This window comes from Camelina sativa, chromosome 9, assembly GCF_030686135.1.
Source record: "Camelina sativa cultivar CO46 ecotype springtype chromosome 9, ASM3068613v1".
NCBI classification, from domain to species: Eukaryota; Viridiplantae; Streptophyta; class Magnoliopsida; order Brassicales; family Brassicaceae; genus Camelina; species Camelina sativa.
In genome coordinates this window covers 40,073,644-40,098,080 of record NC_141888.1, presented here as the reverse complement: position 1 = coordinate 40,098,080, position 24,437 = coordinate 40,073,644, and the positions used below count along the sequence as shown (strand labels likewise).

Here is a 24,437-nt window from a genome sequence, read left to right as displayed (position 1 = left end):
CCTACTTTAGTAGTCTAATCTAATTACTTTTGATACTGTTCTATTCTGTAACTATGGGTTTTGCAAAAAAAAAAATGAAAAATATGAGATAAACTGTTTTTTTTCCATAATCCTAGTACTGAAAAGGAAGGATAATTAATTGGTTTATCAAAAACCAAAAACAATGCTACAAACTGTTACCATGCATGCATAAAGTGGAGTATCAACACAAAAATGGCAGCACTACCTATTTGAGCAATATGCATATAATCTGGGCCTTGTGGGGCTTGTGGTTGATCCAAATGGTAAGTGCCATGACCCATTCGATCACCTTGTGGGGCTTGTAGTTGATCCAAACGGTAAGTGCCATGACCATAAGAGCAATATCCAGCATCTGCTCCACATTTGTAGCAAAATTTATGCCCACATCTGCCACTCGTCAAGTAAACAAGTGTTGTTATATGCATATTATCAAAATCAAAGAAATATTAAAGGAGATGTGAAGTAGAGATAATATCAACCTGCAAATTAGGAAGAAGCATCCACTAGCAAGCTCAATCATTTGTTGGCACTTGCTGCATTGACGCCACAGTTTCTTATTTGCTAGTGTTTCGAGCTTTTTATCGTTTTCTGTAGGATTTGGATGTGACCTCTTGTACTCGCAGCATGATAAGTTATTATGCCATGGAACTTTGCACTTGATGCAAAAGTGTTCACCGCATTTGACACAGCAACTCCTAACTCCAGTGCGTTGATCAAACTCGGATACTGACATCAAAGCTGAGCACGTCGGGATCGGGCAATAAACTCTATCCGTTACAGGAATCGATTCATCTATCACCCTTTGTTGCCACATCTCTTTTAGTTTAGGTGTCAAAATGTTGACACAATTTCCCAAAATCAGCTCAGATCTGCAGAGGTACCGAGGACATGTCATCCTATACCCCTCTGATAGTCTCACCTCTATATGTCCTTTCACACATTCGGAACAAAATATATGACGACATGGATGAACATAAAACATCTCATCAACATTGATATCGTCGAAACAGATACGGCAAGTGGTTTTCGAATGTATCCGAGTAGGCATATCTATCTTGTTCTTAGAAGAGATTGCTTCCATTCCAAGTTTATAGGCAAACTCAACTTGATTTGGAGTTCCTCCTCTTCCTCTCAGCCATCTTCCATTGCCTCGACCTTGTGGACGCTCATCCCACCAATCAGGGAAACCAACGAGCTGCCGACAATCACGTTTGTCGTGCCCTATTCTCCCACAGTGAGAACAGAGTGTCCTGCCTCCTGGTTTTAGAATGGAAGAGGATCCAAACTTATGATTGCCTTGATGATCAGACCGTCCCAAATACGCAACCGATTCAGGGATTGCTTCCTTGACTATCGAAGGCTCATGGGATTCACGTCCCACGGCATCACGTAACTGTTCACGACCAGGAGCAGAGGACAATCGTTGTTCTTCGCAGATAACTTTGGAATATGCTTCACCAAGAGAAGGTAAGGGTGTTGTGCCAACCAAGTTCGTACATAACCCGCCGAATCGCGCATCATCAAGTCCTAACAAGAATTGATTGATGAAGCTTCTCTTTCTCTGTTTCTTTGGCAAACTTGGCTGTTACACCACACGAACACCCTCCGCAAGAACACACCGGAGGAGGACAATGAATGCGCAATTCATCCCATAAAGTACACAATTTTCCATTATAGTCCAAGACACTCTGCCCATGAGGACAATGAATGCGCAATTCATCCCATAAAGTACACAATTTTCCATTATAGTCCAAGACACTCTGCCCATCTTGTCTACACGAAGCAAGTTGAGCCTTGATCTGATGTACCCGAAGAGCGTTCAACATGTCCTCAGACCATTCATTGTAGTTATCTCCATTCAAAGTAACAGAGGAGATAGACGTTCTGGGATTGTCAGAACTTGACAACAAATACGACGACACCGCCACCGTCTTTTGCGAAACAAGAGCCGTAGCAGCTGCTTTACTTTCTTCACTTGACATCTTCGAATAACACCAAATTCTCAACTAGAGAAAAGACAAATATCGAAACTATCGATTAACAAAGAAGAAGAATAATTTGTGATTGAGAAATTTTGATCTTTTAAGCTCTGATAATACGTAGAACTGGATATCCAACTTGCTTGCCTTTATTCATGGTTCACGTTTATCTATACTAGTATTTTTGCAGCACTTTTTCCTCAAAAATAAGTTTATGAAAATATTTAGCATTAAATGTCATTTAATGTTTATATTCATATCTAAACAAGTTTAGTTACGGCGGGTCATAATCTAGTACAGTATTAAAAGATTTAGGGAATCTCGTTTGTCCAAAAAAAATGAAGATTTAGGGAATCTCTCATAATTATCTCTTAATTAAGTAATTAACTCTTATTTAGATTTTTAAAAAATTTACTATTTAAAAGGTGTATATTAGTTACTCTCTTAAAAAGAAAACAAAGATTTCATCTGTTTCACAAATAGTATTATTTTGACACAATTCACACAAATTAAGAAAAGATAAAATTATATATGTTTGTCCCTATTTAATAAGTAACTAATGATTTAAATTTAATGAAATTAAGTTTTGGGTTAAGAATAAATTAGAAAATTTAATGTAAAAACACTATTGTAATTGTTGGCAAAAAAAAACACTATTTTAATTGTAGAGTGACACTTTTTGTGAAACAAAGAAAAAAAATCTCTAGAATAACATGCTTTATGAAACTAAATTGTAAAAAATTAATCTCAATTATTTTATTCATATTTAACTACAGAATACACCGAATGGTCCATGGCTACAAAATAATTTGTCCCTACTTATTCCGTGGCAATACTTTGTAACTATATGTCCGGTTTCTTCTAGTGTAATAGTAATCGGTTTGAAGGGATTAGCTTAAGAATAATCCTAGGCACTTGTCCACCGTCGAGTGAATTGTCTAGCGACATTTTACAATACTCTTTATTAATTAATATCTACTTGTGGTTAGTCTTTCAAAGTTTATTACTCGATTGAGTTAGGCGTTAGACGCTAGTCCAACTCATAATTGGCGTCTAGCGCAATTTACAACACTGTTTAATAATCTCTACACTGTGCCTAGTCTTTCAGGTTTTACTAGGTTTTACTACTCGATTGTATATATCATCATATGAGAATTTGTAATTTTCTTCAGTTATTAGTTCTTGGAAACAAGCTACAAAACCGAATAATAAAAGAACAAGAATAGCAATTATTACTAAAAGCAAACAAAACAGCAGCGCCAAAGTGTCAGCGCTCGTTGAGGAAAGTATTTATGACCATGAGGGCAACCACCAGCATCGGCTCCACACCGGTAGCAAAACTCATGTCCACATCTGCCATTTTATCGAGTAACTTGTGTTGATACATAAATAAATTTCGAAATTAACAAAATCCTAAAGTAGATGTGATTAGTGATGATGATACCTGCAGAGTACACTGACGCATCCATCAGAGAGTTCAATCATTTGTTGACACTTATTGCACTGACGCCACAGTTTCTTATTAGCTAGTCTTTTGAGCTTTTCATCGCCTATGGTAGGATTTGGATGCAACTTTTTGTAACCGTTGCACGACAAGTTAGTATGCCACGGAACTTTGCAGCTGATGCAAAAGGGTTCACTGCATTTTACACAGCGTCTTCGAACTCCAATATGTGCAGAGAGCTCGGTTTTGGACATTAAAGTCGAGCACCTAGGGTTTGGGCAGCAAACTCTATTCGTTACAGGAATCGAGTCGTCTTTGATCCTTTGTTGCCACATCTCTTTTAGTTTAGGTGTCAAAATGTTGACACAATTCCGATAAGTCAGTAGAGAATAGCAACGATGATACTGAGGACATCTTATCAGACTTCTCTGCCGTAGTTCCACCTCTATATGTCGTTTAAAACATTCGGAACAAAACATATGACCACATTTAGCAACAAGAAACATCTGATCAGCATCGATGTCATCGTTCAAACAGATAGTGCAAGTCTCTAATTTCTGAACAGGCCTATGCATGATGACATGAGAAGAACAGATTGCTTCTATTGCAAGTTTGTAGGCAACATTAGCTTGATCTTGAGTCAACAGAACAGGGATGCTAGACGTCAAATATTTTCTTATGCCTTGTATATCACGCAATAGCAAGGCAGTGCTTTCTCGCTCCGGCGTTGATCTCTCCATGACCTAAATAAACATTGAACGCAAAAAAAAAAGACATTAACTATGATATTGAAAGCAAAGGTGTATGAGACAAGATAAAACTTACCAATTCGAAAATCTCATCATCGTCACAGCAGATTGAGATATGTTTGATCTGCATAATCACAGCTTTTTCTAACCCGCACTTCAATGCTATAAGCTCAGCCTCCAAAAGTGTAATGGAGCGGTCAGGAATTGGTCTGTCCATGTCAAACAACAGATCATCCTTGTCGCTGCAAATTGCAACCCCAAATCCTGCCGAAAACATTGTTGGTTCCCTGTTTACCAGACCCTTAAAGTAAAGCCTGTACAAAGGTTTTCCGGCGGGGCTTAGGTCATCTGCTCGTACTAGGGTAACTTCTTCCTCCATATCTTCTTGGAGATTATTTTCTAAAGAGACGGCATTATGGACTCAATATAAAAATATAGAGCTGTATATATTATTTATTATAAAAAAAGGAAGATAAATACAAGTAGAAATCCTAGTAAAATAAGGAAAAAAAAAATCATCTTTATAAGATTTTACTTGTTGTTAGCAAAAAAAAAAACAGATTTAGTTGTGCGTAATTTCTCTTTTTTTTTTTTTTTTTTTTTTTTTTTTTTTTTTTAAATCATCTCGGTTACCAAACTCTTGAAATAATACAAAGGTTTTCTTCTTCCTACTAGTTTACTTGAAGCTTCTTTATATATGTTTTTAATTTTTTTTACATGCGTTGTCGTATCTAAAGACTATGAAATACATATATAACAAAGAATATTAATAAGATGTAAAAAAAAAGATTAATATAAATGTGTAGCTATAATAATTTTAAGGTAGTAACTTTGAAAATCAACATTTATATAATAAGATATGCGGATCAAACATGTCTCGGTGTTAAACTAACAAACAATATCAATTATCACTTAAAAGCAACCAAAAAAGAAGCGCATCCGCGTTGGGCTCCTAATCCGCGTTGGGTTCCTCAACCTGGGTGGAGAAAAGTCATGACCATGGTAGCAAAGTCCAGCATCGCCTCCACAATGATAGCAAAAGTTATGTCCACATCTGCAATTTAGTAAGTAACTTGTGTTGATATATACATGACATTCAAAAGGAGATGAGAATAGAGATGATGATACCTGCAAATCATGCTGGGGCATCCAGAAGAACGTTCAATCATGTGTTGACACTTTCTGCATTGACGCCAGCGCTCCTCATTTACTAGATCCCTTAGCTTTCCATCGTTTTCTGTAGGATTTGGATGTAACCTCTTGTACTGGCGGCAAGATAAGTTAATATGCCAAGGAACTTTGCAGTTGATGCAAAATGGTTCACCGCATTTCACACAGGATCTTCTAACTCCCATAAGTCCAGAGAAGTCGGCTACCGACATTAAAGCCGAGCACCTAGGGTTTGGGCAATACACTCTATCCGTTACAGGAATCAAGTCTTCGTTGATCATTTTTTCCCACTTCTCTTTTAGTTCAGGTGTCAAAATGTTGACACAATGTCCATAAGTCAGCGGAGATTTGCACCGAATACCAGGACACCTCAATTTATATCTCGTAGATAGTCGCGCCTCTATATGACTTCTCACACAGTCGGAACAAAACATATGACCACATTTAGCAACATGAAACATCTGATCAGCATTGATGTCATCTTTCATACAGATACTGCAATTCTCTTTCTGAGCAGGAGGCACAGGCATCTCTAAGATTGCTTCTATTGCAAATTCGTAAGCAAAATTGTCGTGATTTCGAGTCAACATGACAGGGATGCTAGACCTTAAATATTTTCTGATGCCTTGCACATCACGCATTAGCAGAGCGATGCTTTCTTGCTCCGGCGTAGATCTCCCCATGACCTAAAAAAAGCATTCAAGGTGGAAAAAAAACATCAACTATGATATTGAAGCAAAGGCGTGTGAGTCAAGGACAACTTACCAGTTCGAAAATCTGATCATCATCACAGCAGATTGAGATATCTTTGATCTGCATACTCACAGCTTCTTTTAATCCGCACTTCAATGCTATAAGCTCAGCCTCCAAAACTGTAATGGAGGGGTCATGAATTGGTCCCTTCATGTCAAAAACCAGATCATCCTTGTCACCGCAAATTGCAACCCCAAATCCTGCCAATGTTACCGTTGTTTCCTCGATTACCAAACCTTTGAAGTAAAGCCTGTATAAAGATTTTCTGGCTCGTAATAGAGCTCCTTGTTCCTCCATATTTACTTGAAGTTTCTCTCCTTTTTTGGGGGGTAAGAACTTATAGTTTCTCTGTCTAAACAGACTCTTTATCAGTGAATAATATATATATATATATTTTTTTTTTAAAAAAGGGAAAAATAGAGAGAAATAGAAAGCCTAGGAAAAAAAGGGAAGAAAGAAAATAGAAAAAAATCAGATTTGACTTGTGCGTGAGTTTTGTTTCCATATATTCTAGTAGGTCTTTGGCTCTTGGATCGGTAGAGCATCTCTAATGGTGAGATCCAATTTATGGAATCCAACTATAAATATAATTGGAAAAAAATGCAAATCTCAAAAGTTAGAAACTTATGCATGTTTATTAGTTTTGACACTCGAATAGTAGAACACCTAATGAGGGGTCTAAAAATTAAAACTTTTAAAAACTTGTGTATAAGTAAAACTTGACACACACTCTAAACAAAACACACTCTAAACAATTTAAAGTGGTTTAGAAATTACCTGACTAGTTTTAATATTGTGAAACTCCATCATCGTTAAAGGCCTAGATTTCTTCTCCTCGTGTGTGATTTCCCAGCCTTCTTTTCTTTATGAGAAGAGCGGCAATAGTGAGCTTGTAGAGGAAGATGACAATGTGCAAGAGTGGGCCTGTAGAACGAGTTCATTAGCTATGGATTCTGCCACATTTTCTTCCCAGCTCCTATTGAAAGAAGATGTTCTTCTCAACTCCTGAGCTGAACCACCAGTGAGGCTTAGGATATTGGATTTCTATAAAGAGAATGCAAGTAAAATCAGAAGAAAAGAAAAAAAAAAGAATAAAAGAGAAGAAATTTAAAAATTTGAATTCAGACTAAGGTTAAAGCCTACTTGGACAGAGCCTGCGTTGGTTTGTGAGTGCACAATCGCAGAAGAAGAGACCTGCATAACTAACTCGAGATGCTTCAACATCCCTAATGGCGTGGCTAGTTGTTTCAGTAGATTCATGACCTTCACCTGCCAACCCTTCCTTTACACGTTTTGAACCAGCTATTGTCGAAATTTCCCAAACTTCCTCCAGGACAAAAATATTAACCCAAAAGAGTATTCCTCTGGGAAGAAATACTCCCACATCATTCTGTACATTGTCTCTGTCAAATGGATTCTGAGAGGATAAAATGTCCACCTACAAGATTAGGCAGCGATTATCAGAACACAGAGAAAGGAAATATAGCTCCACTTAAAAGATGTAAAACAGTCATAAGATTCACTGATATTGGTTTCGTTGGGTCTTTTTGTAAAATTTGCACATCCAGTAACAGATTGTTGAAAGAGGAAACTTACATGGAAAAGCTTTAAGTGGATAATGCCCATCTTTTGGCGCTCCCTGCTTAGCATCCACACGTATCATTATGGAATCCAAAAAACAAAACTTACATAAGCCAATAATATTATGAACCCTAAACCATAATTGGCAACGTTTAAGTCAAAATTGGCAATGTAGTCTGTATAATCAAAATCATGAGTAATTTGGAATATTCTTACAATAATACAAAGAAATTGAGATTTCTAGCGTCTAAATCCCACTTTGATGCATCACTTGTGTTCTGAATCGACGCTTTCTTAATGTAAAGAAATCACAGAGAGGCATATATGTATAAAATCAGAAACCTTAATTACAGGGGACTCGTTCGTTCGTAGGTGAACAGACTTCTTGCTCCCAGATCAAATTCCATCGAGTCCTCTCCTCTTGAAACTTACTGTCTCCCTTGGAAAATTTCTCTGATTTCAACTCGTGACCGCGTCAGGTGGAGATGATCTTCACAGGCGGATAGAAGACTCGGACGACCTAAGGAAACTCCCCCGTTTGCTTCCGATTGAATCAAAGAGATTAGAATCGTCATTCGTCGTGAGAGAGACGATGAAACAAGAGAGAGAGAAATTACGACCTAACCAAAGAGAAATTGACACGTATGGTCACTTGAGAGTATCCAAAAGCTCCAAAATTAAACCCGGTCTCATTTTTTATTTATTTTTTGAACACTTATTTCCAACAAAATAAATTAATAAAAAATCAAAATATATTAAAAAGCTAATCCAAGTTCCAAATTTTCTTTAAAAAGTATTAGATTGTAAAGCAGTGTTTAGCCCCACATTTTTTAAGAGAATCATCACATTTCAATTCTTTTTATTGGTACAATTTGTAATCTAGTTATACATATATTAATTTCTTAATCTAAAACTTTTTTTATTTCATTAAGACAAGTAGATTCTAATTTGAAATCAAAAATGACAAAACACTTAACTAAACATAAAATGATGTATTATAATCATATTTATTGGTTTATATAGAGACATTTGTTTATAAGATATTTTTTTGCATACATAAATTAAAGAGAAACAATATTATTATAACTCATCATTTTTTATTCAGGATTTCATATATGAATGTAGAAATTATACCCCAAAAAAAAAAAAACAAATTATGTTAGTTTTTTATATTTAATGATGTCATTGTGTATTAATGTATTGGTATTGTGTAAAGTGATATCAATCAACTAAACACCAATATATGGGCTATAATTAATGAGAGAATCTATGAGTGTAACGCAAAATAAAAACAATTGTCCCTTTATTTACATATAAAATCACAACTCTTTGTAGGAAAACATAAAAAGATGAAGATTCTTGTTCTTACTTTTTACTTTTTAGCTAGTTTATCAAAGAGAGCTTGAGTTTTGAAGTCTATAAAAAAGGACTGCATGTGTCTCCCGGATATTCCATCAAGAAACATTAGAAGAACTATCACCAAACTATACCTCTCCTTTGTGCTCTGTTTGTGAAGTTGAATATGGAAAAAACCGTAGATACTCACACAACCACATCATCAAATCAAACTCTCCACCCTAACCAGAATGACTGCGATTGGTACGAGGAAATCATCGATGATGATGTCAAGTGGTCTTTTGCCCTCAACAGGTTTTTTTTTTCTTGATTTTATTCGTCTCAACTTTGGGTTCCCTAAATTTTGATTTTTCTCCAATCTTTATCGTTTTTTTCTCTTTTTTTGTTTGTTTGTTCTCGGCAGTGTTGTTCTCCATCAAGGAACTAGTGAGTACCAAGACATTGCTCTCTTAGACACCAAACGGTTTGGAAAGGTACATTTTCTTCAACAAATTTATCATGAAATAAAAATTCTGAAGTTTCTTTTTTTTTTTTTTTTGGTCAAAAAGTATAAACATTCCGAAGTTGTATATTCTTTTGTGTAATTTTCATTAGTTAATGATATAGATAATTCTTAAGCAGGTTCTTTTGATTGATGGGAAAATGCAAAGTGCAGAGAGGGATGAGTTTATCTACCATGAATGCTTGATCCACCCGGCTCTCCTTTTCCACCCCAAGTATGTGTTTCACTTACATTTTTGTTTTTCTTTATGAAACGTACATTTTCTTGCACTTTAGTTTATATTTGTACAATGCATTATGCAGAAAACCTGAAGTGGGCTATAGTTTTACTTTAGTTTACTTGTGTTCAAAATTACTACAAGTAATTATATCGACTTGCTTATAACACATGCTTAAGTACCACAATTCACAAATTAAGATTAGCATAAAGAAGTACCATATATCAAATACTATAGGAAACTTGAAACGTAAGAAGAATACAAATGTTGTTTTATATATATTTATTAATCTTTTGCGAATTGAAAAGTTATTAAATTACTTGACCATTGCTCTATGATTAGCCCGGAGACAGTGTTTATTATGGGAGGAGGTGAAGGCTCTGCTGCAAGAGAAATACTAAAACATAAGACGATCGAGAAAGTGGTCATGTGTGATATTGATCAGGTTAATTATAACATCTTATTTCTTGTTGTATTACACCGGAAATACACATTTATTCTAAACAAACAAATGACTTATATGCAGGAAGTTGTTGATTTTTGCAAGAGATTTCTAACTATCAACACTGAAGCTTTCTGTAACAAGAAGCTTGAACTTGTGATCAAAGATGCAAAGTAAGGAAACGTCAACAAAAAATAAGCAAATGAAAAAAGTGTTATACATATGACTTTAAATTCTCTCAGTTTAAATTGACTGTGGAACTGTTAAAATGGAAAAGGGTTGAATTAGAGAACCGAGAAGAGAAATTTGATATAATAGTGGGAGATTTAGCTGACCCGGTAGAAGGTGGACCATGTTATCAGCTCTACACCATATCATTCTATCAAAATATCGTTAAACCCAAGCTTAGCCCCAATGGCATCTTTGTGACCCAGGTATTTTGTTTTTATTTTGTAAATATTTATAATTTCAAGAGGAAGATCATTGAAAACTCTATTTTGATATGTTAACGTTATCTAATTCTTGTACTTTAAAAAAAAAAAAAAATTAGGCAGGACCAGCAGGAATATTCACTCATAAAGAGGTCTTCACATCAATCTACAACACCTTGAAACAAGTCTTCAAGTGTAAGTCTATTTTTTTGGTTTAATTTCGTGTAAAAATATTGGTTGGGTGGATTTTGATTATTTGAATGAAACAGACGTGAAGGCTTACACAGCACATATACCATCATTTGCGGACACATGGGGATGGGTTATGGCATCAGACAAAGAGTTTGAGTTTGAAGTTAAGGAAATGGATCGAAAAATAGAAGAGAGAGTGAAAGGAGAGCTGTTGTATTTAGACGCTTCTTCTTTTCTCTCTGCTTCTACACTTAACAAGACCATCTCCCTCGCGTAATTTCCACTTTCTCTCTTTTTATACTAAACAAAACCAAAACTTATTAATCGATTTATGACTTAATTTGAGATTAACATTGGGCGGCAGACTTGAGAAGGAGACAGAAGTTTATAGTGAAAACAATGCGAAATTCATTCATGGGCAGGGTGTGGCGTACCGGGATACTTGAAGAAGACTTGGGATTGGTTTCGTGTTTGCCTTCACTTTGTTTCATTGTTCTGTTTCTGGTTTATAGTCACAAAACTGGTTTCTTTTCTTTTTATCATAATGGGACGTCGTCTGGATTACTTTGGTTGGGCTTTGGTTTCCTCTTCCTAGTAGTTGTTCCGGAATAGTTTGGTTAACAAAGCTATTTTGCTTACTACTAATTAAGACCAATCAGTCAATCACCATCAATCATATATATGAAAAGAGGCCAACTTTTTCCATAAAATGGACACATCAGCAAAGGAGAATGTGCCACCTGTAAGCACAAAAAAAAATCTTAATTTTTTGGGCTTTTTTTAAGTTTTAGAAGATAGTGTAACTGCTCTAATAATAAAAATCAAAATTGAGGAAGATCATTATTGTAATACCAGGATATATTGACGTTTTCTCCGTTACCTACACCTCTGGAAGAAGATGGTCAGACTCTCAAAATTCACTCAATTGTCTCTCTTCAGTTTCATATTCTCTATCTTCTGCAATCTGCATCTAGACTAATTAATATGTTTATTTCATGAAGACTCCTAGGGCAAACAGAAGCCATTCCCCGCCAAAGTCTTTGGCGGCCGCACAATATGACATTGAAATCTAGATAAAGATCGCTAAGGTATTGTACGCATTGATGATTCAGCCTCATGAGATATCCAAACAAGAAGCCGCAGGGAATGATTACAGTGGGATCGATGAAGGATGTATTTTATTAGAAGATGAGGAGAGGAAAAACTAAAACTGCTAAGAAGTTGATGAAGCTGATGAGTTGAGTCGACGGTTCTTCTAGAAACGCTTTAGCTTTGAGACATAGGAAAACTGAGCAAGGCTGGCTAAGAGACTGTTCAAGGATACTCTCACTACAGAAAGAGTTTTGCTCTTATCTGCTCTTAATGTCTCTTTTTTAATTGTTTTTAGGCAATATTCATTAACGAAACTAAGATTTAACCGGGTGTTGAGTAGTAATGTTGTTTTTATTTTTGTTTCGTAGGTGGAAGAATCAGCTTATTCCTGCAGGGTCTTAATTAAGATGGTAGCACAATGATTATGAAACTCATTATCCGTGGAGATGTAAAAGCCTTTGATCTGCCAAATGCATATTGTCAAGGTAAAATCCTCAGAGATGGTTCTCAATTATGTAGAACCGATTTGTAATTTTTAAGGTTTTATAAACATATCCATAGTTTTTTTATAGGTCTAGACGTAGTCTCCTCATTTAAGCTTCAATGTCATCCTGCAACAAAACAATCATTTTCATGAAATATTATAGGTAAAATAACGGGTATATATACGACCAATAAAGAACATATCGACTTTGATTATAACTTATACAAAGCTCTGAGATGAATAAGATAAAGAAGTTCAGTCTTCTCTAATATAGGATTCTTGAAAAGAATGCTGTTTGAGAAAGGTCTACAAGCTTGGCTTGCAACTCGTGTCTAACGACTCAACCTCTAAACTTTGTCTCGTCCTAAAGTTTTTTTTTTCCAGCATTAAAAAGTCTAAAAGTTTTATCAGTATTTAAAAGCAATACTCTGTTAATAGCTCTACCAAAAGAAATGTAAAAGGTCATTTTTCCTTTTGAATACAGTCTCACATTTTATTCAGAACAAAAAAAAAATGATCTTTGATTCAATAAAATCATCTTTCATTTATCGGGTAAAATATTAAAGACTTTCTTTATCTTTGTTATGGCAGTTTGAAAAACTTACTGAAAATGTTTTTTCACTGGTAAGGGTTTATATCCAAGGTATCAAACGGAAAAAACCAAACAAAAATAGTACGTACACATCCTAACAGTTTAGAATTTATTGTAGGTTTATGGGCGAATAATTCCCACAAAGGGATTTCTTGACATTGTTGAGGATGGCTGTTCAATACAAATCATGAGCACAACTACTGCAAAATTCATTCAAAACTAAATTAGTTAGGGTAAATAAATCTCCAGTAAATATTCTGCATACAATATCCCAAAGAGTAAATTTTATATTATGCGATGCTTCATCACATATATGCTAAAAGTTTTCTTTTTGAGTTTGTAGTGTTTTCAGCACTATGTCAATCGTGTTCGGAACTTGGGTTAAAGGCAAACCCACTAACAAGCAGTAGCAGACTCTAAATAACAAAATATATTGATGGATGTTGCAGCAATCCTAAATAACAAAATGTTGTTGAGATCCTCTTCCCATTGAAAATAAACTAGAATCTATTTAGGATCAAAGAGTAGATGGAGTTCTCAGGAAAGAAGATGAATCTATTATTTCAAGGTTTTTTTCTTATCTATCTAAAACATTGAAAAAATAGAAGTACAAGAAGGAAACTCAAACAATGCTAATAATAAAATATAAAAGCGCTTGCACGGTTGTAGTTCTAAATTCTTACATGATGCTAAATGTAAAGGTTCATAATAACTCAAGCGAATTGTGCATTTGAGCATAGGTTGAAATCACCTCTATATACTATCATACTATAAAATACAAATAGAAAAAACCCGCAGCGTAGCGCGGGTGCTCATCTAGTATATATATTAAATGAGTAATATCTCCAACTTTTACATCTAACTGTTCATATGTAAGCTTTGTGGAACATTGACTAGCAAATTACACTTCTATAGAAATTTCCTTTGCTAAATTTATCTCCAATTGTTCATATGTATGCATTCATGGCCGGTCAAACGTACCGCAGACATGAAAGACTAAATTACCAAAACATAATAAAAGATCCTAAATGAATCTAAAACTCTATGCAAATGGATGAAAAAAAAAGGGAAAGTACTCTAAAATATGCTATGCACATCGACAGTCTAGTGGTTCACCGGAAATCACCCCAACTACATTAGCTTAATTAAGGTGTGTGTACGTCTATGGTTACCTAGTTCACTAGTTCAGTAGCAGCATTTTATTTTTATTAGCATTTCAAAACAAAGAACAAAATTTAAATGGTATTACAAATTTAGTTGCAAAGAACATCACAGCTAAGCGGTTGCAAACTGGTATCTATTTTTGAGACTACTACAAAGAGTCTTAAATTAGCCACAAAATTTACACACTAATCTGCAACTAAACTGGGACTAATAGTTATGATTTTCTATACTATAAACGACATCAAAGATATGTCGCCAGTCAGTCGCTAATAATACATCGTCGTTATTGAGTCGTATACTCGTATACACCGGCCCAATAGTATAGTCCCAGTACAAATGCACTTATTGCACATGCCTATCACTGGCCCTTGTAATAGTCTTTAATCCGTCGCATATTTATGACGGTACAAATACGTCACAATACAGTCGCAGAGTGGTCGCACAGAGACATTTGATTTCACTACCTATCTCAATAAATTTATTTCTTATTTCGTTAACATATATTTTGCATATACATACGAGTTAGTAGTTACCTAAGTAAGTTTCTTGTTTTTTTTTTTTGTCAACTAAGTAAATTCAATCGTAAACTGTTTATTCTCTCTGATTGCAGCATAAGTGCAGTAAAGATTCATAAAAATATTAAAATTTAGGAGATTTCAAAAATTCTTTTTTCTAAAACCATTTTTCAAAAATATGTATTTTTAAAAATTTCATTAAAATGCTACTAAAAATCATATATTTATTTAAATATGCATTCAAACTTATAAAAATAAATATAAACTACTTTTATATGTGTGCGAACATTTATATATACGTTTTAAAAAATATTTTAAAAACCTTATATATTTGAATCAAGTCTACGATTTGTATATTTTTTTTTTGTCGGCAACTTTCATTAAAATAAGTCCAAAATGGACAGTATGAAAGTGAGATACAAAGTGAATACGGAGCCCAACACATAAAGCCCAATCCTTAAACCTAAAAACTCTAATACAAAAAAAAACAGCTAAGCACAAATAGGTTAAGAAAGGGACACGTATTAACACGTGTTAAACTTCGAAGTTGGGGTGAAAAACGATCGAGTCGACGCCGCCTTCCACCGGAGCCGAGTCTCCGATCAGATCCAAAAATTCCGACTAACAAATTCATCTTTTCCGGCTCAGGGATCCGTCGTTCTTCAGCTTTTTGCTCCGAATATCACCATTTTCCTTATGCATCTTCCTCCGAGTTTTAAGAAACAGAGTCTTATGAATCTTCAGATCTATGAAGCTCCGGAAAACGTGAGATGGTTAGATGTCAGATTAGTCGCAAAACTTTGCTCTCCTAAACTGTTCTTCACCCTCCACAGAATTCCTCCCATCACGATTCACAAACTTAAGAAGAAACCATCATACGATGCCAATTACGGCTACATGTGTATGAGGATTTACTCTCCTCTTGATTAGAATCGAGCATCTAATGATTCAAAATCTCTGTAACATCACTCGGTTTTGACCTCTTCAAATTAAAAGAAATCTAATTGGCTCTGCAAAAGGAAAAACACAAAATTTAGCTATAAAGGCTAAAAAACTCGCATCTAAGCGGGAGAAGATAAACTGGATTTAGCCGGAAACAAAAAATGACGACAACAATCGCCAGAAATATGATACAAGAGTTTTCTCTCTCTGAAAGATTCGAGAGAGAGAAGAGAGAGACCTACGATTTGTATATAATTCAATTAAAGCTCGTCTAATTATATTAAAAAAAAAAACAGTCTACCACCAAACATATCATCTTTATTGACAATAAAAAGACATGACACTTGAACTCCACGTGCTTCACAGCCAAGCATCCTGCAAATACGGATAAGCACAACGTACATTACTAAATACACCATCACACTAAATTTACACCACTACCCTCTCTTTCAAAATTTCTGCATCACTCTGTTAAAAAAAATTTATAAAAAAAATTTCTACAAGTAATTTCGTAACTATTACGCCACACAACAACACTCAGAGCTTACCACAGATCTAAGAACATCACCACCACGCAACAAACTTTAATCATGGACCATGGTTTCGAATTTATGAAAATAACCCTTCAGCCATTTACAAAGACAAAAGATTCTCGAACTCTCTTTTCTTGTTTTTTTTTTTCTTGTCATAAAGAAAAAGAGATACAGTTCCGGGCAACAAAAAGCCAGTTGGGGATAATAATCTACAGTGAAGATGAAATTAAAAAAAAAAAAGCTAAACAAAATTAAGAATTTTCAAAAAGGTCCACAAATTAATACATAATTAAGAAACAACCCCAAGAGTTTTTCTTTTGTTGTTCACTTGTCGTTTCTTTTCTTCACCATCTCCTTATACTTGGTAATGGAATCAATCCTCTGCAACTTCAACTGATGCTTGAATCTGTTGATAAAGTCATCAGCTTTAGCATCTACTTCTTCATCAGCTTCCTCCACCGTCGTAACTCTCGGCACTTTAACCGTCGCTGGCCGACGAGCCTCGACGGAGATTTCATCTTCTTGAAAGTGAGAGAATGGAGATTTCGTGCTTGCTGATTTCTTCATCTTCTTTGGAAGCTTCGGAGGTATGATTCCAGCAGCTGGTTCAGTGTCAGATTTTGTCCTAGCGACATGGTTTAGATTGAGTTTACTATAAACCTCTTCAAGACTCGGACTTGTCTCTTCGTCTTCTTCTTCTTCTTCTTGTTCGTGTTCTGGTTCTTGTTCTTGTTTTGACTCAACGGTCACCGACGGTGGTGGAGCTTCGACTATATTGGTGGGTTCTTGAGAAATGTAGTTGTAAAGATTGAAAGATTTGATTCTGTGAAGAACAGAAGGAGATCTAGACAAGAAAGGTTGATTCTGTTCGATTGAAGCTGGTTGGTGAGAGTTGATGTTGTTGTTGTCTTCAGGTGTTGAAGGAGGGAACTCGAGATGATGAGATTTGTCTGGAGAAGTGAAGGAAGAGAAGTTTATGGATTTGAGACGGTGAATCATGGAAGGAGAGCGTTGGATCTGAGTTTGATTTGGGTCGTTGGATTTGGTGGAAGAAAAAGATGAGCTAATGGCGATGGTGCCTATCATTAAGTTGAGGAAGACAAAGAGTACGGTCGGTGTGAACCAACTGTACATCGCCGTTAGTACAGATTCCGACATGTCTAACATGGATTTGTTTTGGTTCTTCTTTGTTCGGAGCTAGAGAAAGGAGCAGCGAATGGGTTGAGTTTGGTTTTTCTGGAAAGCAAATAGGACTACTTGTGGGAACTATGGGTAGTTTTGGTATTTCACGTTTTCACTTATTTTTCCAACTTTGTGTTCCGAATGAATTAGTGAGATGGTGGAAGACCAAGGAGAGAAGTGGAACATGCTTCTAGAATGTCACATCCACTACAATTTTGTTTGGTCTAATATAGTTTTCATTTTTCTTGGATTTTTTTAAGAAATACTGTACTAGTTAGTGATTTTTATGGTAAAACTAAAAGATTAAAGATGTTTCGTTCGTGATTTTTACGATCACCAGTTTTTAAACTCGAAGCTTGTTATTTGGGAGTTACTATATAGAGAGTGTCTCCTCGGTTCCGGCAATGGTGGAGTTAGGACTCGAAACGTGTCCTTTTATCTTTAATTATATGGGAGGACCAATTTGAGTGGATTGCGAGCTTTATTACGCACGATTGACGATTTCAATTTACAATTGCAACAACTTGTTTGTGAATAATAATACAAATTCGGAAAAAAGAAGTAAGAAAAAAATCAAAAATCTTACGAGTAAAATAATTTTGGATTAACTTGTTAATATGAACATTAGAAAAGGTTATGCGGTGTTAATATCATAACCCTAATATCAATGTTATTGAGATTTTTTAAAAAATATTTGTTTGAAACATTACCATATTCTATGTCATTTGTTAAAAACAAATGGGATAAGTATACAATTTTTCTTCTGTCATTTAACAAATATATGATCAAGTTAATTAGTATCTTCTATATATTACAAGGTGAAAGTGACAACCATACAGTGAAAGTGTATAGACAAGTAAAGAATATTCACTATATGGATAAGGAAACAATAGATGATGATCACGGGATTCAGCCCTCACCCCACAAAACACACAATGTCCTCATTCAAACTCCCGTAAAGAGTTTATCTTTAACTACAAGCCAATATATGAAGGAAAACCATGGTACCAGCTGTAGGAACCAAATGAGTTGCCTCCAAACCACCTTGGCACGCCTTCCTCGAGCCTGCTCCCATGTTTTTGCTGTGGAAAAAAAATTCTATAGACACCCGTAGAATGCATCCACAAAAAGGTCGGGATCTGCTGACGAGAGAGGGATTGACCGCTGTAGAATTTTTTTAATAAGGTTCTGAAATCAGTTTGTCTTGAAACTCGGAACAGATCATCCTTGGCTACTTGTTGCATACTTTACTTTGGCATGTCGTAGAACACCAAGGTATGAGGGACCAATGTCGAGTCAAAGTGATCAACTTCTCGTGTTGCACCAGTTACCATGCCAACATAACATACATCCCATCCCTTACTTCATATCTTAGAAAGTCAAATGCTATGTCACAGAACTTCCTCCAAATCCATGAACCTTTATTCCCATCCCTTACCTCCCAAAATGAGCCATGAGTCAGTAGGTAATGCCTGGTCCATGTCACCCACAAAGAAGCCGAAAAAGAGAACAAATGTCATATCAAACTCAATGCAAATACACGGGATGTGTCTCAAAGTCATCGAATACCTAGACTTGACCTCCTTCTTTTTAGGATAACACACTTTGTCCCGCGAGACCTTAGCTTTGGGGGGATCATTAGGAGAGCCCGACCACAAAAATGCATTACATATTTCTTCAATATTAGCCAGATGGTGCCAGTGATGATTCGAGGCCTTTGTTGCGGCTATAAAGGAACTGGCATCAGAGGACTTGTAGTGCAGCCTCTAGTCTAGCATAGGCTAAAAAGTTTTTCATAGGATGATTTTTTCTTATTAGGGAGATTTTAATATTTTTCTAAAAAATATATGTTAAGATGTATATTCAGAATTTATAACGTCTATATTTTTATATCATATGAATTATGTAATCAAGTTTTTTGTAAGCTAGTTAAAGTTTAACAGAATAAAAAAATAGTTTTGTAACTCTTTCTAATTAAGGGACAACCCTCTTATTTTCTCTTCGATTTAATGTTATTTTTAGAGTATTTAATTATCAATTAATAATAGAAGATAATCTAATCATTATTTATGAAAATATAATTATAGAAAGTTAGTTAAAGTATAAAAAGATAGTCACAGTGTCAAATGTACCTTGTTTGTGCTACGTCATTTTACAATGACTGCTACATTTATATTAATCCAACTCAAATTAAATTAAAAGTAAAAATGAAATATAACTAAGATCATCCATTTGTATGTAAAAATAATAATAAACATATTTTTGTTATGTAGGGTACTAATGGCATCAGACATCAGTCAAAATATGTAAAACCAAATCTAGAAGTGTTAAAGACAATAATAGCAATTATATAACACATTAATCTAATGAAGATCCCCTAGCTATAATCACATCTTTAATTAGCCCAAGATAAACTTTCACCAAACTACCAAAAAGAAAAGATATACTTTCACCAAACAATATATCTATATAATGAGAAGAGAACACTCTTAAAAAAAAAAAGAAAAAAAACAAGAATCAATAGTTGAAAACAAATGGGTAGGAAGAAAATAGAACTGAAAAGAATAGAGTGTCCAAATGAGAGAGGTAGCAAATACTCAAAACGTAAAAAAGGGATTTTAAAGAAGGCATATGAATTGGCAAAGTTGTGTAATATTGATATTGTCATGATTATCGTTTCTCCCACCTAGTGGTGGGCATTCGGGTATCGGTTTGGGTTCGGTTCGGGTAATTCGGGTTTCGGGTAATTCGGATTTATAATTTCTATAATCATATAGGTATTATGGAAATTTCGGTTCGGGTTCGGTTCGGATTTTTTCGGGTTCGGATCGGTTCGGGTATTTTATTCGAATACCGAAATATTTATGATATTTTTTGGGTTCGGTTCGATATAAGTATTTTTACCCATTTATAACCAAAATACCCATATATAACTAAAATACCCTATATATAAATTGAATAACTATATCAAATTACATGAAGTTATAACTAAAAAATCATACCAAAATAACTAAACCAATTCTATATACAGTCTACAGAATCAAATCTTCCGCAGATATAGCCATATAGATAGTGGAGAGTGGAGACGAACTGATAAATACGATTATTTTTCTTCAATGCAATCTCAACTGATAAACACATATTACATATTTGAATTGATAAACAACATAGATTCGGATATATATGGGTACTAATTGGGTATCGGTTCGGATCGGGTAATACCTGATACCCAAAAGTATTTACAATTAAGATCCAACTAATATTTTGGGAAGATCCATACCCGATCCGAACCGGAGTTTTTCGGTTCGATTCCAATACGGATATTTCGGGTCGGGTATTTTGCCCAGGCCTACTCCCACCAATAAGCCAACCCTTTCCCATTCTAGGTATAATCTTTGTTTAAGTATTTTATTCTGTAACCAAAATAATTATATATTTGAACTAGCCATATATACCATCATTTTTCAACTTAGAACAAATAAATTAAACTAAACTATTGCTGTTTTTAGGGTTTTCTTTTTCTTTTTCGATTCTCTTTTTTCTGTTAATTTTGAACCTATACCATACACCAAGTATTAAATAATCAATTTACAATAACACATGCTATTTAGGAATCACATGGTAAATCAACTGTTTTTATGACATATGTGAATGATGATTACATATATAAGAAATCCAGAATAGAGACTCTATTTGTTTGTTGTTTATGAATTAAAACTACATTATTGGCTTATTAAGCGGTAGATCCGTCAGTCAAATTTTGGATAAATTTTGCAAGCTTTCATTACAAGAACGGGAAGAAAGGTATGATCTTCTAATATTTTTATTTTAGAAAACAAGTTTCATGTATTTGTTTTGTTCTTTTTGTTTTACTAAAAAAAACTAATTATGCTATCTTTCGTGTTTTATGTACGCGTTTAGGAGAGCATACTCAGTAAAGGTTTGATTTACCCATCACTTATTAGCTTTTCGTTTATCATTTAAAATATAAATTTCATTTGCACATATCTTTTTATATATGTATAGACGGTGAAGAACTTGGTGAACATGAACACGACTGACATTTCCGTTGAAAATGATCATATTTTGTGTGAAAGGTACAATATTATCTATACTCAAACATATACAAATATGGGGTTCAGCATAGTCAATCTAATATTGCTATATTTATTGCAGAGATGAAGTAATTCAGGTATGAAAAATTCTGTTACATAACATATTTGAAAGAATATAATATATATCTTTTATAAATAATGTTTTACTAAATACTATTATTATTAAACTTAGGATGAAAATAAGGTCACTGGACTGAAAGAAATAAAGGAGTTGATTGATGAGAAAAAAATAATTTTGAGGTAATAATTTGAGAACACTAATGGAGATACAATAAAAATATTATTTTTTTCTTAATTTTGACCGCTATTTGTTTACTAACTTATCAATTTATAAGGGACTGGGAAAATCCGAATGAAGTTAATGACTTGAACCGACTCAATATTATGGAAAATTATATAGTTTCGTCTCTCTCCCATATGAAAAATATCTTAAAGGTTTGCATGTTACCGTATGATAAATAAGTTTTATTTTAAAATCAAACATGAATATAACTCTAAACAAGTTCTAAATCTTGTTTCAGATTAAAACCCAAGAAGAGAACCAAAATCGTATATGATTTCAAAATGGACACCTTATTTGTATTTAAGTGCTTGAAATTCATGTTATGTTTTATATTTATATTTCTTCAGAGACTCGTATGTGATATGTTATATATATATATATATATATATATATATATATATAATCATGTCATTATCAGACCATTGTCTTGGAGTTGCATAATATGATTAGTCTATTATATGTACTATATACTCTATATTGAATGGTGAAGCCTCCTTAAAAATGGGATGTCTCTTTCTAATGCATGTTTTTTTTTACCTAGTCCTTTTTCAAAAAAAAATCTTGTGGTATTCCCTTTTTCTAACTTACTTCCATCTCAACTTAGCCGATTCCTTTCATAAACCAGACTTCCATATCTATTTACTATAATTGTTCACCTAAACGACATAATATTCCACAAATCCCATTATTTTGGATATAGCATTACCAAACTGTCACTTGAGTAATGGAGTATATAGATTTTAGATAATTGATATTATGATTGCATATTTTTTATTCTTTTTTATGTTGCATACTTCGAGACTTAGAAGCAAGTATACATTTACCTTAGATTTCTCTGAACATAGCAGATTATTGTATCTCATGTACTTGAATGTGCAACGCTTTTTTTCCTATTGATTTACCTTTACGATTTACTTACGTAGTTACTTTCATTTCTTGTTATTTACATCTGTGACACAAAATCCAAACCCTTTTTATTATTGTTGTAGCTTAACTCTCTTATGACACATTTGTAATGCAATATTTTCTCTTTGTGAGATTCAATCTTTAAATACTATAACTGATTTATTGTGTGCTTGAAGTAGTCGTGTTAATTTGAAGTAAAGATTTATAGAAGTAAATTGACTATGCAAATATCGATACAATAGCAATATGTGATATGAATATGTTATTCACATATACATGAAATGAAGTATCAGATTCATGTCATACATTTATTCTTTCACTTGTACAAAATAGAGATTCTGAATCTCTCTTACCTCTCGAGATAAGTATTATGTAGTTGATTCTACATATCCTAATAAGTAAGAGTTTTTATCCCTTTATAGGTCAACACGAAGTATGGTTGTAAGATACCATATATAGCAGTTCTATATCCATCATATGGTGGTGACGTAGTATTATGGAAGGACTAGAACCATATGTATGTAGTTCTAGTCCTTCCACAATACTATGTCACCACCTACATCCATCCAAGGATTAGAACTGCATGTATACATGCTCTGATATAATGTTGGGATGATATTTGCATTTAGACCTACTTTTTCGTACACACACCCACTTTGTGCTATTTCTATACTTTAAACATGTAATATGATCATATACACCCCTAACTAAATTCTATCATTTATTTTTACATTTTCTCTTTCCTTCTCGTCTCTTCTCTCTCTCTTTTCTCTTTCTCTTTCTCTTTTGATATTCTTTTTCTTCAACAATTTTTTTCATTTTAATTACTATATTTTAAGAGTAACTTGTAGACAAACATAATTTATTAGTCCAATCTAAATGAAATACAATTGAATTGATATTCATAGTCAAATCAACATTTTCTAAGTCCAAACTAAATTAAGTAAATAATTTAGAAATTAATATATTTATTTAACTATGTTTTTAATATGAAATAGACTATTTGTCCAAATATTTTAAGCTTAAGTTAGATGCATAACGAATTAACAAAATATTGCATCCATAAGTAGTTATACATTTGGATAAGTTTTAAAAAACTTTGATGCGTGAGTTTTGAGCAAATTGTAATCAATAAACCATCAAATCAAGTCCAATTACTATGAATATATGGACTTGATTCGATGGACATGATGTGGATATTTTTAGCAAATTTTAAAGCAGGTTTATACATTGATGATGCCTCTCCTTAAATTTATTTCCAAATAGTTTATTTACTTCCACTTTAGCTTCGTTTGCATCTTCCAATGTTATTTTTCCTAACTTCATTTGCATCTTCATATATTTTTTTCTTTTGACCTAGAAACTATAATTATAACCATAGATGTTTATGTGGTTACAGTTTTGTGGATATGCTCGAATGTTCATTAAAATATTTGGAGGTTAGGATGTAGTATATGATTTATGGTTTTGGTTTTAGAGTAAAATTTAACTGGATAAGGGTTAAGTTTGAGATTCATAATTTATGTTTAGAGTTTAGTGTTTAGGATTTAGGGTTTAGGTTCTCTTGTTGCAGGCTCGAGTCCATAGGTAGCTATTGAGTTGATAAAAGGAAGGAACTTCATGTTTTGGATTTAGGGTTTAGGGGTTAGGATGTAGTGTATATATGATTTATGGTTTTGTTTTTAGAGTTACATTTAATTGGATAAAGGTTAAGGTTTGAGTATACTTGGTCATGTGGATATTATTATAATTCGAGAATACTTTTGGGTTTTGAAAACATAGACTTAAAAAT

General features: G+C 33.9%; 6 protein-coding genes, 1 long non-coding RNA gene and 1 other non-coding gene across 16 annotated transcripts; 3 read left to right on the top strand and 5 right to left on the bottom strand.

Moving 5' to 3' along the window:
* Positions 1-70: 70 nt before the first annotated feature.
* LOC104715963 (E3 ubiquitin-protein ligase RSL1-like) lies at positions 71-1,598 on the bottom strand. The gene is made up of 2 exons (XM_087466383.1): positions 501-1,598; positions 71-408 (listed from the first exon to the last, which is right to left on the bottom strand). The coding sequence occupies exons 1-2, from the start codon at positions 1,100-1,102 to the stop codon at positions 177-179; spliced, it is 834 nt and encodes a 277-aa protein (XP_087322509.1). The 5' UTR covers positions 1,103-1,598; the 3' UTR covers positions 71-176.
* A 1,551-nt stretch (positions 1,599-3,149) lies between these two features.
* Positions 3,150-4,572, bottom strand: LOC104715962 (E3 ubiquitin-protein ligase RSL1-like). Its single transcript, XM_087467185.1, has 3 exons — positions 4,270-4,572; positions 3,445-4,187; positions 3,150-3,353 (listed from the first exon to the last, which is right to left on the bottom strand). Exons 1-3 carry the CDS (start codon positions 4,570-4,572, stop codon positions 3,236-3,238), a joined length of 1,164 nt encoding a protein of 387 aa, XP_087323311.1. The 3' UTR covers positions 3,150-3,235.
* A 391-nt stretch (positions 4,573-4,963) lies between these two features.
* Positions 4,964-8,370, bottom strand: LOC104714078 (E3 ubiquitin-protein ligase RSL1). Of its 9 annotated transcripts, none has more exons than XM_087467183.1 (7): positions 8,040-8,370; positions 7,713-7,755; positions 7,260-7,554; positions 6,894-7,160; positions 6,129-6,316; positions 5,322-6,049; positions 4,964-5,247 (listed from the first exon to the last, which is right to left on the bottom strand). In XM_087467183.1, the coding sequence occupies exons 5-7, from the start codon at positions 6,267-6,269 to the stop codon at positions 5,106-5,108; spliced, it is 1,011 nt and encodes a 336-aa protein (XP_087323309.1). In that variant the 5' UTR covers positions 6,270-6,316; positions 6,894-7,160; positions 7,260-7,554; positions 7,713-7,755; positions 8,040-8,370; the 3' UTR covers positions 4,964-5,105. The 9 variants fall into 9 exon arrangements, with proteins under 9 accessions (XP_087323309.1, XP_087323308.1, XP_010429630.2 ...); XM_087467182.1 differs by having other exon boundaries at positions 6,129-6,468; positions 7,713-7,758; positions 8,040-8,347; XM_010431328.3 differs by having other exon boundaries at positions 6,129-6,464; positions 7,713-7,758; positions 8,040-8,347.
* Positions 8,371-8,924: 554 nt separating this feature from the next.
* Positions 8,925-11,547, top strand: LOC104714077 (thermospermine synthase ACL5-like). Its single transcript, XM_010431326.3, has 9 exons — positions 8,925-9,347; positions 9,457-9,526; positions 9,675-9,769; positions 10,115-10,217; positions 10,299-10,387; positions 10,492-10,648; positions 10,765-10,840; positions 10,915-11,110; positions 11,202-11,547. The coding sequence occupies exons 1-9, from the start codon at positions 9,220-9,222 to the stop codon at positions 11,281-11,283; spliced, it is 996 nt and encodes a 331-aa protein (XP_010429628.1). The 5' UTR covers positions 8,925-9,219; the 3' UTR covers positions 11,284-11,547.
* Positions 11,548-12,278: 731 nt separating this feature from the next.
* LOC147939305 (uncharacterized) lies at positions 12,279-12,971 on the top strand. Its single transcript, XR_015565551.1, has 3 exons — positions 12,279-12,414; positions 12,502-12,576; positions 12,688-12,971. It is a non-coding gene; the product is annotated as an uncharacterized LOC147939305 (long non-coding RNA).
* Positions 12,972-15,160: 2,189 nt separating this feature from the next.
* LOC104714076 (uncharacterized) lies at positions 15,161-15,936 on the bottom strand. The gene is made up of 2 exons (XR_755711.2): positions 15,869-15,936; positions 15,161-15,694 (listed from the first exon to the last, which is right to left on the bottom strand). It is a non-coding gene; the product is annotated as an uncharacterized LOC104714076 (transcript).
* Positions 15,937-16,275: 339 nt separating this feature from the next.
* Positions 16,276-17,683, bottom strand: LOC147939304 (pathogen-associated molecular patterns-induced protein A70-like). Its single transcript, XM_087467179.1, has one exon. It carries the CDS (start codon positions 17,324-17,326, stop codon positions 16,484-16,486), a length of 843 nt encoding a protein of 280 aa, XP_087323305.1. The 5' UTR covers positions 17,327-17,683; the 3' UTR covers positions 16,276-16,483.
* Positions 17,684-19,798: 2,115 nt separating this feature from the next.
* On the top strand, positions 19,799-22,093 carry LOC147939303 (agamous-like MADS-box protein AGL30). The gene is made up of 8 exons (XM_087465929.1): positions 19,799-20,030; positions 21,059-21,145; positions 21,263-21,281; positions 21,368-21,438; positions 21,518-21,533; positions 21,629-21,696; positions 21,792-21,891; positions 21,978-22,093. The coding sequence occupies exons 1-8, from the start codon at positions 19,876-19,878 to the stop codon at positions 22,011-22,013; spliced, it is 552 nt and encodes a 183-aa protein (XP_087322055.1). The 5' UTR covers positions 19,799-19,875; the 3' UTR covers positions 22,014-22,093.
* Positions 22,094-24,437: the final 2,344 nt, after the last annotated feature.